The sequence below is a fragment of the Peromyscus maniculatus genome, chromosome 10 (assembly GCF_049852395.1).
Source record: "Peromyscus maniculatus bairdii isolate BWxNUB_F1_BW_parent chromosome 10, HU_Pman_BW_mat_3.1, whole genome shotgun sequence".
Taxonomy (NCBI): domain Eukaryota; kingdom Metazoa; phylum Chordata; class Mammalia; order Rodentia; family Cricetidae; genus Peromyscus; species Peromyscus maniculatus.
Window position 1 is genome coordinate 50,412,216 of NC_134861.1, and position 12,031 is coordinate 50,424,246.

At 39.7% G+C, this 12,031-nt stretch overlaps 1 protein-coding gene across 6 annotated transcripts in view; it reads left to right on the forward strand.

Annotated features, from left to right (window-relative positions):
• Positions 1-10,838, forward strand: part of Stim2 (stromal interaction molecule 2) — a 133,525-nt gene extending 122,687 nt beyond the window's left edge. For all 6 annotated transcript variants that reach the window (XM_076546311.1, XM_076546312.1, XM_076546309.1 and 3 more), the window contains 4 exons: positions 325-425; positions 653-891; positions 4,663-4,936; positions 9,419-10,838. In XM_076546311.1, the coding sequence (XP_076402426.1) occupies positions 325-425; positions 653-891; positions 4,663-4,936; positions 9,419-9,896 (1,092 nt within the window). In that variant the 3' untranslated portion in view covers positions 9,897-10,838. The remainder of the gene's footprint in view (positions 1-324; positions 426-652; positions 892-4,662; positions 4,937-9,418) is intronic.
• The last annotated feature ends 1,193 nt before the right edge of the window (positions 10,839-12,031 follow it).

Genomic DNA, 12,031 nt, shown 5'->3' on the forward strand with positions numbered 1-12,031 from the left:
AAAATGCATAGTTGACTAACCCTCATTGCAATAGGATTTGGTTCATGTTTTTCTGTTAGTTTTAATAGAAGATTCTGGTCCTTCTCAGCTATAGAAATAAGAAAAACAGTTCTCTAGAACAAAGGCTTTAAATGTCTTTGACTTAGGAAAGCATGCTTTCTTTCTCATCTGTTTTCTTATTTTGAAAACATGTCTGTATCTTGGCTAATAATTTTCTACTGGTTTTATGATTATTAATACAGTCAAAAACAAAATCAACTTTACTAGTATGTAAATAGTCATTTTCCTAAACCTAGCCTTACCTTTTCCCTTTTGGGTTTCCAGGCAGAAAAAATTAAAAAGAAGAGAAGCACAGTCTTTGGGACCCTGCATGTTGCGCATAGCTCCTCCCTGGATGAAGTAGATCACAAGATTCTGGAAGCCAAGTGAGATGCTCTTTTACCAGTCTGTCTAGTACAGTGTTGAGCCGTGTACTAGGTAGATAATATATATTTAATCAGTGAAGCTTACGTAGTGACATAATTTATACCAATTCTGAAACTGGATAATTTCTTCTTGAGATCAGCCAATTTCCATGATCTGTCACTGCCTTCATTTCAGTATCATATTCAAGACTTCAATGCAGTAAGTAATTCATCTATTGACTTTTCAGGAAAGCGCTCTCTGAGCTGACAACGTGTTTGCGAGAGCGGCTTTTTCGCTGGCAGCAGATTGAGAAGATCTGTGGCTTTCAGATAGCTCACAACTCTGGGCTCCCCAGCCTTACCTCCTCTCTGTACTCTGACCACAGCTGGGTGGTGATGCCTAGAGTCTCCATCCCACCCTACCCTATTGCTGGAGGAGTCGATGACTTAGATGAAGACACCCCCCCAATAGTGTCACAGTTTCCAGGTAAGTGAGTTCAGCCAAGTTAGTTCCTGACGTGCCCTTTTAGGAATGACGCACTTTGACATCTAGGGGGCAAAGGTACTCTTGTTTCTTTTTATTATTTATTTTATTCCGTGAGAGTACTATATGAGATATTCTCATCTATGTATTCTTTATATATGTGTTATATATTCTGTTTTTGAAATACACCTTATCAAGAGGCATAAATAATTGAATAATTTGCATAATTTAGCAATAGTTATATTTCAGCAATTGTTATATATAACTCATTGTAGGATTTTGCTTTTTAAACCATTACTTTTCATTAAATTGAAATGGGAGAGTCACATTAAAAAGGGACAGATACACCATTATGGCTGCCAGTGGTTATATAAATGGAATGCTGAACTGATGGAAAACTGCAGTAGAAAGGAAGATTAAGGGAAGGTTTTAGACGCCTGGCTTTGGGTGCTAGCTCTGCTGGAGTCCGCTCTTGACTCTTCGTAAGCTCAGGATTTGTGCCATTCCCAAGGCTTTTTTTTTTTTTTTTTTCTTTTCAGTGTGTTCTTTTATTGTAGTGTTACCCTGCTCTGTGTATATCATGAGGTACTGATTCTGTTTGCCTTTAACAAAAGCTGTGCTTGTTTATAAAACTTAGACGTGATAAGTATGTGTGCTTATGTAAGACACGTTATCTATACATGTAAATAAGTAAGATGTGTTCTGGTTGTTTTAAGATGAGGCATGCTGTGTGGCTCAGGCCGGCCTCCTGCCTTACCCTCTGAGTATTAGGGTTATACATGTGTGCCACCATGTTTCTTTGCCAGACTGTGAGTGAGTCCTTCCACAGGAGGCTCTGTGTGTGCAGTACATTGCTTAGTTCTATGCTATGCTTTTGAGTTTTACTTTGTGAAAACACATTTTGGTAAGATAAAATTTGAATGCTTTGACTTTTGACTTTCTGCAGAATTACAGATGCTTTCCATTTGCAGCTTTTTTAGATTAGGAATCATTTGGAAAACGTTTTATTCTTATTACTGCTTGCCCGGTCCGTTTCCCTGTATCTGTGACTTCTTACGGTGTCAGTAGAACAGAGCTCTGAAGAACGGAGAAGTGTGTTAGTTTAGTCTTTGGTTAGCTGAAAACGTACGGTTTCGTTCTTGAGACCGATCAAGTCATCTTACCTGAGTATTTTAGTTTTGACTTCCTATTCAACTCTTACTGCCTTCCGGAAACTGCTGCAACAGCTCTGGTCGTGTAGAACAGTTGTTATCCAGTCAGGCTTTAATTTGCCAGCACAGTGACCATGCCTCTGTTGTTCTGGCTTTAATCCTCTGTGGTGCAGTGAAGTGAGGGAGCGGTAGTGACTGTCACAGAGGAGCGGCTGAGAGGGACAGCTTATAAGTTTGGGGACACCAGAAGCCGGTGGTGACCTCATGTCCTTGTTTGGGCTGCATCTATATTCAAGCTGGCTTACGAGTTGAATTTGTCTATTCTATTTGTTTGTTTATTTGTTTATATATGTGCCCTACATAACACTGATTCATAAATATATGCATTTGTGTAAATACAAAACCTTTTAAAAATAGTTTTTATTTAAAATATATAATTGTTATGAATGAGAATTGTACTTGAGGATGATCTATTTCCATTATTATTATTTGCCTGTTTTGAAGCACTTTTTTGTTGTTTTGGTTCATTAAAAGAAAATACTAAGTGTGAATAATTGGCATATGTTTTAAATAATATATTATACATAGACATTAATACTTATAAATATGAAAAAGTACAAGAGCTGGTTTGAAATTTAATAGAAAGTTTTAGGAATTAAACTGATTGCTCATAGGATTGGAGAGCTGTGCCTCCACCTACTGGCCATATAGTGTTACTCCATTCTGCTTTGTTACAAGAGCCTAAGTTCTGGACCTTGTAAAACAAAGGCTGTCAGCCTTAAGAATAGTGTCTAAGGTACGATGAAAGGGCTTCATTTAGATGCCTCTTTGTTGGTCTATATTATGTGTTAGTTATGTTTGAAATAATGAACAGGAAGCATGCCTGTTGTATGTAAAGAACAAAGTAAAAGATTCTAATACATGAATAATGCTATCTGTAATTCTAAGTGAAGAAACCCCAGAAACTGTTAATTGATATCTTTATTGTGAGTAGAAGAATAGAGAATAGAATTACTCCCCCTCCTCCTCCTCCCACAGCAAGTTTGGGACTTATGTGCTATTATTTCCTTGATGTTTGGGAGACATTTAATGCAGATATTTAACCTGCTTGTTGATCTGTTTTATCCCAGGGCTCTTAAGTAAGGTTTGTTTTCGAACTCTTCTTCCCTTCCTCTTCCCTCCCTCCTCTCTCATTCTCGACAGTTGGGGTGCTCCAGAGAACTTGAACTGTAGTGACTCTTCATTTGTGTATTAGTATTCTCTGGTGCTTTCTGATGTGTGGATTGCCACTTATAACCGCCTGTCACTTCTGGTATAATTTTAGCCATTATTTAAATATACTTCTATGTTTATTGTTATGTTTTACTTTTCTTTCCTCCTTTTTGTTCTCTACTGAAAGCATAGTGTTGATTAGTATTTTGTTAAACAAATTAAAAGCGAGAAATTCTGTCTTTGGCAGAAAGTGTCTGTTTTCACCTTTACTGGAAAATAATAGTTTAGCTAGATAACAGGTGTAGTTCAATTTGATTCCTTATTTTCTCCAGACTGTTTTGAAGTTGTTGGTGAGAAGTTTGTCCTTACTCAAATTGTTAGTTTCTGTTTAGGTAATCAGTGATTTCTGATACCAGGAGAATTGTTTCATTTCTTGTTCGGTGGTTTCATCATAATATGATTGACAAGTCAAGACATCAGAATAGACAGGAAGGCAAAGGAGAAGTCAAAACTCTTGATTGGTCAAGGGTCAGATGAGTCTTAGAAGTGAAATTACTCACATTGATGATGAGTGCATGGTTTGGCCAGAGCGAGAGAGACTGCTGGGGAGAAAGCACTGTCATGTAGTCTGGGGATTCGTGTTGTCTAATAGCGTGAGCTTCAGAAAGAACCCAGTTTATAAAGGGTGCAGGAGTAAGGTTTGCCAGCACCTCCTGTCCTGGTGCTGTAGTACTGAGGAATGCAGCAGGCACCAAGAGCCAGCTTGAGCGTGCTGAAGAAGGTGTTCTTGGGCAGCTTGAGTGCAGGAAAAGAAACTGAAGATGAGTCCAATTGTTCCACATGCATGGGTCTAGCTTGAGGCAGGTGGTAAACACAGGGAATTCTAAGACAAAGACTTAGTCCATGAGGATCTGTGTTCAGGAAGCAAGCTTTGGTTTCAGCTAAGAGAATGTCTGTACAGTCTTTAAACCTTCTTAAAGGTTGAACATGTGGTGATATGTCAAAGACTATCCATTGATACTTTATTCTATTCTTTCTTCTGCTTCAGTATAGTGTTCATAAATAGTTTATCACTCCTTATAAATATGCTATATTGACTTTAAATTTAAATGTTATTTTGAATAAAGTTTTAAGTCTTTGTTTTTAGTAGTGTTAGATTTTTACAGTAAAACTACATTTATTATTATTTTCATTTAGTTTTAACTCCATTACCATTTTTATTACATTTGTAATTATTGCTGTTTAATTTTTTGTAGGTGGTAGAGAATGGCAGTTATTATATAGTTAGCTGAATAAACATTAAATCTGATATTTTACTACATCAATTCTTGTATACATATTTGTAAGAAGACAGTTAAGGGCTGAGGGACATTGGTGGTTATGAGAGTTTCTGTTGGCTTGTGTTTTTCAGGGACCGTGCCTAAACCTGCTGGGTCTTTAGCCAGGAGCAGTAGTTTATGCCGCTCTCGTCGAAGCATTGTGCCGTCCTCCCCACAGTCCCAGCGAGCTCAGCTTCCTCCACATGCTCCTCTGGTAGCCCACCCTCGGCATCCTCACCATCCCCAGCATCCCCAGCACTCACTACCTTCCCCAGATCCAGACATTCTGTCTGTGTCAAGTTGCCCTGCTCTGTATCGGAATGAAGAGGACGAGGAGGCCATCTACTTCACTGCTGAAAAACAATGGTATTGGCTATCAATAACTGCAGAGTGTGGGGCTGAGAGGGTATAGTAGCAGCAGCAGTGCTGCTGTGTATTCTGGGGTTACACAACCAGCTTTCACAGACTCAGTGGCTTCACGTGACACTGTTTATGGACACTCAGGTCTGTACATCTGAAGTGCAAGTCTGGGCTGGCTGGGTTTCCTGCTCAGGGTATCAGAGGCTAAAATCAAGATGCTGGCTGGGCCGAGTTCTCATGTGGAATCTGGAGTGCCCTCTGAGCCTCCTGTGTTTGTGGCAGAACTCAGTTCCTTGTGGTTGTATTGCTGAGGGCTTGTTTCTGGGTCACTAGAAGCATGGGGTCTGGTTGCTTTCAGTTTCTAAAGGCCACTCCACTGTTCCTTGTCGGGTGACCTAATCTTTAATGCTGATAGCAGCAACCTGCCTTCTGTATTTTCTCTTTGCTGATCGGCTTGGCTGAACAATCATCTTTATGAATACCAGTGAGTTTGGGGCCGTAGTATTTGCAGATCCCTTCTCATCAGCATTTGTGTTTCCTCTTTGGACCTTAGGAGACCTGGGGAATTCAGAAGCCAGTGGAGAGCTCTGTTGCCACTGGGCTGTCAGAGCTTTGGGAGGTGTAACTGCAGAGATGGTAACAAGTGCAGTTGATGAGTCTCCAACCATAAACTTGTCAGGTGAAAATGTGGATGTAAAATAGAGCATCTTGGACTTGAGTATGCCTCCACATAAAGAGACATCAGTATGACTGAAATTTCAAAATAATTTGTTGCTTGCTAGCACATAGGGCTCAAGAAGATATTGGGAGCTTAATGGAGAGAATGATAACATTAAATTAAATTCATGACTTAACTTCTTTGCCACAGTGAGTATAGCTGCATGCATTCCATTCTGTCTTGAGGGCGCCAGTGCACTGTGAGACCTGTTGCTGTGGGGAGCTCACTTCTAAACTGTCTTCCTCTTCTCAAGCAGAGTGGTGTTTGTGACAGGAAAACTGCCCTTAGTTATCAGCACTGCACATGGTGGTTCCTCACAGCTGTCAGTCACATGACTCTGGTGACATTACCGTCAGATCGCTTGTCACCTGTAATCATTGCTCTGCCTAGTGAACGTTAGGTTTTAATTAGCAGGTAATCTCTGAGGCTTCTTCCTAAGGAAATGATCAGGGTTTGCAGTCTCATTGCAAGTAGAGAATTTGATGCACCTTTCCTCAGGAAGCCTGTTATCATTAGCATTTTATGTGTCTTTGTAGTATAACCACAGCCATGAGCAGGAGGCGTTACTCTCACATCATTTTTCGGTGGCTTCTGGAAAGTAGTAGGGCCGCCAGAGCTGCCCTGTCCCACCACACCTTTCTGTCATGGAAATGTTAAGTTCTTGTTTCACATAGCATGGCAGAACTTCACAGCTGCCACATGAGTGTGGGAGGAATTTGACTTAGCACCTGTGCTGCTTTCCTCAAGATGGCTGTCTGCCGGGGAGCCAGCCTCCTGTGTTCCACACAGTGTACACATGTACCCTCAGCTAGCCCTCACCCATGCTGGGGAGCCAGCCTTCTGTGTTCCACACAGTGTACACATGTACCCTCAGCTAGCCCTTACCCAACATGTCTTCTTCATTTTCTTTCTAAACACGTATGTTCTTATAAAACTTGTATGTGTTTAGTTACACGTGACCACGGGGAAAATGATACAAAATTAATGTAATGGTGTATATGATTAAGTTCAGTTCCAAAGGAAACATTCGCCACAAAGAATGTGCATTTAAAAACATAGAGTAATTTTCATTTGTGCAGTACCTGGGATGCAGATCTGATCAGTTACATGGAAGAAGAAATCCGTTTGGTCATTGCTGTTTTTTAATTGGAATGTTAGAAGTAGATGCAACATTAAAGACAAATCTAAGTCTCTTACTTTGGCATATAAGAAAATTGAGACTAGAGAAATGAGATGATTTTCGTGAAGTTGACAGCTGATTAACAACAGGACTAGGGGAGGAGGGAGGAGCCATGTCTCCTGAGCTTGGTAATCTTTTTACATGACACCCTTGCGGGACTAGGAGATAATGCTTCTTATGGAAGCTTGTGTGAAGACAGTCTTTTGGGTTAGCAATGTAGTTCAGTAGGTAAAGGCACTTGCTGCCTAGCCTGATTACCTTGGCTCACTTCCCAGGACCCACCCACATTGTAGATAAAGAGCCGGTTCCTGTAAACTGTCCTCTGACCCCCACATTTGAGCCAAGGGACTTAACACACAGACATATAGCATAAATAAATGGACACACAGACGTATAAATACACACATATAACATAAGTAAATGTAGTAGAACACATTTAAGGAAGGTTTACATATATAGTATGAGTAAAACAAAATATGTGAGTAAATAAGTTCAGCAATCTAATGTGGATCTAAAATATAATATTAATTTGAAATAACTGTCAGAAATAAGTGAGTGTAAAAAATGTGAAAAATGATAGTAGTCATAGAGCATTCACTGTAAGAGATTAATTCTATAAATATGAGTTTGGTGCTTGCTATGTCCTACATACTCGATACCTTGAGCTACCAAGGTAAGTAAGACACCCTGGGCTAGCTCCAGCTGGGAGATCATTTTCCTGTGAGGTTTTACTTTGCTGCTCTGTCTTTAGTCCTGTTGGTTTTTTCCTTACTTCCTTCACCCAGTTCTACCATAATTTTATCTCCCATTTTTAAAGAACTCTTTAATGAAGTTGTGCTGAGTGCACACAGAAACCAATTAGAAATGGTTCCTGTTCCTCAGGATTTCATTCACTCTTCATTCTGTATGTATTTATTAATCTTACTGTGCGGTTGCCATGAATTACAATGCAGAGAATACAATCATTAATAAGATCTCCTAGTCGTAATAGGATTTTTTTTTTTCCTTTGAAGTTAATAGAAAATACCATCTTTGTTACTAGGCCATGCTAGATGATAAACAAAAATAAATGAAAGCAGAGGAAATGCCATTTTATATAGGATGGTTAGGGAAGGCCTCTCTGGGTGGTGGATAGTAGTTACCTAAAGGACGAGAAGAAGCCAGTCACAGAACAGAGGGAGGATTATATTCCAGCAGAGGAAACTGGTTGCAGAGTCCTGAGGAAGTCTGGGATAGGTGTGTTGAAGGAAGAGGAAGGGTGTTCTGTAGCGGAGGGAGGGAGTGTGGTTGGAGAGAGAGCCAAGGACCAAATAGATGTGCAGAGCCTTTGAATTCTGTCTGAGGAAGCACAGTAGAAAGTTGTGAGCAACTGCGTGACATGTGGTGATTGAGCTTTTCGGGTCACTTCAGTGCCTGTGGAGAGAAGTTGCTCAAAGGGAGACACTGGGATAGAAGCAGAGAGGCTGATGAGGAAGCCGTGGAGTCACTTAGGGCAAGTTTGTGGTGGTTCTGCAAGAGAGATGGTGGGAAGGGCCGTGGCCTTGTGATGTTTCAGAGGAGGCTGGTAGTCTCAATGGTGACTGTTAGGGGCTTTAGTGTTCTGTTTTATTTACCTCTCTTTCCACTGTAGACAAAGTGGGGGGTGCTAGTCACAAAGAAATTCTTCTGTAGAAACTTCCTGAATGTCCGTTCTTGAACAATAGCGTCATGTTTGCCGTTTATCTCCTCTCCATTCCATTGTGCCTTAGCACATTGTCTCCACCAAACTTGATAGAGATTTTACTTTAGTGCAGTGTTCATATTTTACTTCCTCAGAAAGCCATATTTCATCAAGGTCACAACTAAACACTAAAAGTAACTAAACAAAAATTCCATCTTTCAAACATATACTGGCAGTTCTGTGATTCAGAAATAAAAAATGTTGAAGGAAGCAAAAGTCAGAAGGGCTTAAGAAAACTCAAATTCAAACATTTTCATTTCTATGATCGTTAAGGAAGGCATAACTTAATTAAATAATAGTTTTTGATGGTTATAATTTATCTTTAAAACTAAACAAGTTTTGGGCTATGGAGAGGTTCAGACAATGCATTGCCTACTAAATGAGCATGAGAAGCTGAGCTGGAATCCCTGGAACCTGTGTAAAAGCCAGGTACTGCCACACTTGTTTTGCCTCCAGCGGATGGGGACAAGCAGATCTCTAGCTTATTAGCCAGTTAGCCTACCTGAATTTATGAGTTCCAGATTTGTTGAGGGACCCTGTCTCAACAAAAGAACATGGATAGCAATCAAGGAAGATACTCAGTGTTGATCTGTAGCCTACACATGCACACATGCAGATATCCACACAAATACATATATAGTCTCTCTTGCGCGTGGGTGCGTGCACACACACACACACACACACACACACACACACACACACACAGGAGATAATAGGGTGTAATACAAAAAGAATTTTCAAATTTTATCTCTATATAAATTATAGCATATCTCCTTTTATAATTGGATAAATAATGAAGGTTGATTTGACTAGAATGTTTGCTGGTACTCTTATAGATCTAAAAGTTTTACCTTTGTCTATCTCATTCAGGGAAGTACAAGACACAGCTTCAGAGTGTGACTCCTTGAACTCTTCCATTGGAAGGAAACAGTCTCCTCCTTCAAGCCTTGAGATATACCAAACATTGTCTTCTCGAAAGGTATCAAGAGATGAGCTTTCCCTGGAGGATTCTTCCAGGGGGGATTCGCCAGTGACAGCAGATGTCTCCCGGGGCTCCCCTGAGTGTTTGGGACTGACAGAAACCAAGAGCATGATCTTCAGTCCTGCCAGCAAAGTATACAATGGCATCTTGGAGAAATCCTGTAGCATGAACCAACTTTCTAGTGGCATCCCGGTGCCTAAACCTCGACACACATCATGTTCCTCAACTGGCAATGACAGCAAGCCAGTTCAGGAAGCCTCGAATGTTTCCAGAATAAGCAGCATCCCACATGACCTTTGTCATAATGGCGAGAAAAGCAAAAAGCCATCAAAAATCAAAAGTCTTTTCAAGAAGAAGTCTAAGTGACTCAGCGACTTGATGGAATTCCATTCAAGTGGCATCTGTGAACTTTATCTCCCACCCTCCACTCCGTTTTTATTTTTATTTTAGGAATGTAACTCCATTGGGGCTTTCCAGAGTTGATGCCATAGTGGAAATGTCCTTAAGGGCAACTGTCTACTGTCCGATGATTTAACAGACTACGCCATCAATTCATCAAGGCCGCCATTACCGAAGAGTCATCGAGAGGAGACAGTTTACAGTTATTTCCGCCTATTTATTTCTGCATTGATGTTAGTGATGTATACACAGCATTCTGTTGAAAGCCGCTATGGACTTACAAGCTTTAATGGACTGTAAGCCAGCATGGGCTTGCAAAAATTTCTTGTTTACCAGAATATCTTCTTATCTTTCCACAGAGCTGTTTCCATCATGGACTAAATAACTTAAAAGAAGTAAAACTAATTGCACTACTGTTTTCCAGACTGGAAAAAAAAAAATCTCTGCAAGTAAAACTGTATAGAGTTTATAAAATGACTGTGGATAGGGGACTGTTTTCACTTTTAGATCCAAATGGGTTTTTAAGTAGAAACTAGAGTTTCTAATTGACTTGCTTTCTGGAAATGAAAACCCACACTTTTATTATGGGACGCTTCTTCAAATGCATTTATTATAAAGTTTCAAGTCCTGCTGTAAAGATCATGTTTTGTTTTCCCAGGGCTTTCACTGTGATTTACTGCACTGCAGGCTGTATGATAAAATATAAATAATGTAAAGAGAGAAGGCTCTTGATTCCTTATACACATGAAGAGTTCAAACTTGATGGAAGGACTTAAAACATTCACATGCTTAAACTGAGATGGGGTGGGGAATCAGGCACTTGTTTACAGACTTTGAATAAATGCAAAGGATTTATGGTTTGAAAAATTTGTACTGTGGAAAAGATAATAAATTGGAGACATTATTGTGTGGGATTGTGCTGATTTTTGTTGATAACACTCCACTAAAAACACTGTTTTCTGAAGAGCTATGTAAGCTGTCCTGTTGCTTAACTGCAGTATAAGAAATAGTGATGTTTTGGAACTAAGTTGTCAACAAATTTCTTTGTTTTATATTGTTTGTCATATTTTTATGTAGTTTGAAATGTTTAAATGTTCTAATACCAAGATTAACAAATATAAATTTATGGTGCATTTAGATTGCGTTGTATCAGTTTGTAAATTTTGGAATTGGTTAGATGATAGGCTAGTCTGAGAGCAGTGTCACATAGAACAATAGCACATGAACATTTCCTCTTACTCAGCTCTTAGAACCGCAGTCAGAATTATTTGGAAATGTGATGAGGATGGGTGATTGGGTGAAATCTGATACATGTTAACTAGATTTTATTTATTTATTTTTTTAGTACTGGCTAATGTACATAATGTCTAACTCAGTGCTGTATATGTGGGGATGCTGATAGACAAGTGAGAAGTTCTTTTGAGATTTGCTTAACAGGAATGCTTTCTTAAGAAGCTGAATTTCATGATCTTCCATGAGTTGTGATTATTTGCATTGGTCCTGTTGTTAAAATTGTCAAGGTCTTAAATGGTATCCACAGAGGCTGATGATTACATGGTTACAGATCAACTCCTAGGAACTTAAGTTGGCTGTCTGAAGTGAAGATTCTTTGTGCAGATAAGGTAAGATATTATGAAAGATGGAGTTCAGAAGCAGCTCTGGAGCACTACAGAAAGGGAAACAGTTGTGCATAAAGAATTAGAAAATTCTGGGAACCCTCAGAGTGAATGGGATGCTTTGTCTTTCCCATGGTTGGACAAGAGGCATTTTCTTTGATAATTGCAGCAGAGATAAGAGCTTTGTGGTTTGGTGGATAGAAAAGGTCAAAGCTACTAGAGCGTGGAGTGTGCTGGTAGGCGGCTTAGCTTGCAAGATTCTGATCGGACATTTTAGGTCAGAACCAGGTAGAGACTAGGAGAGGCTGGCCTGATAATGTGTGGGTGGTTTTAGGCAAGGAGTACATTGTGCATACCAGATTACACGTGTGTAAACAGATCCAACCAAGGGATATTCACTGTTGCATATTGTCATATTATTTGCACTAATAACAGTATTTGGAAATTCAACAGAACAGATTGGAGTTGTGGGAAGCCATAGTCATT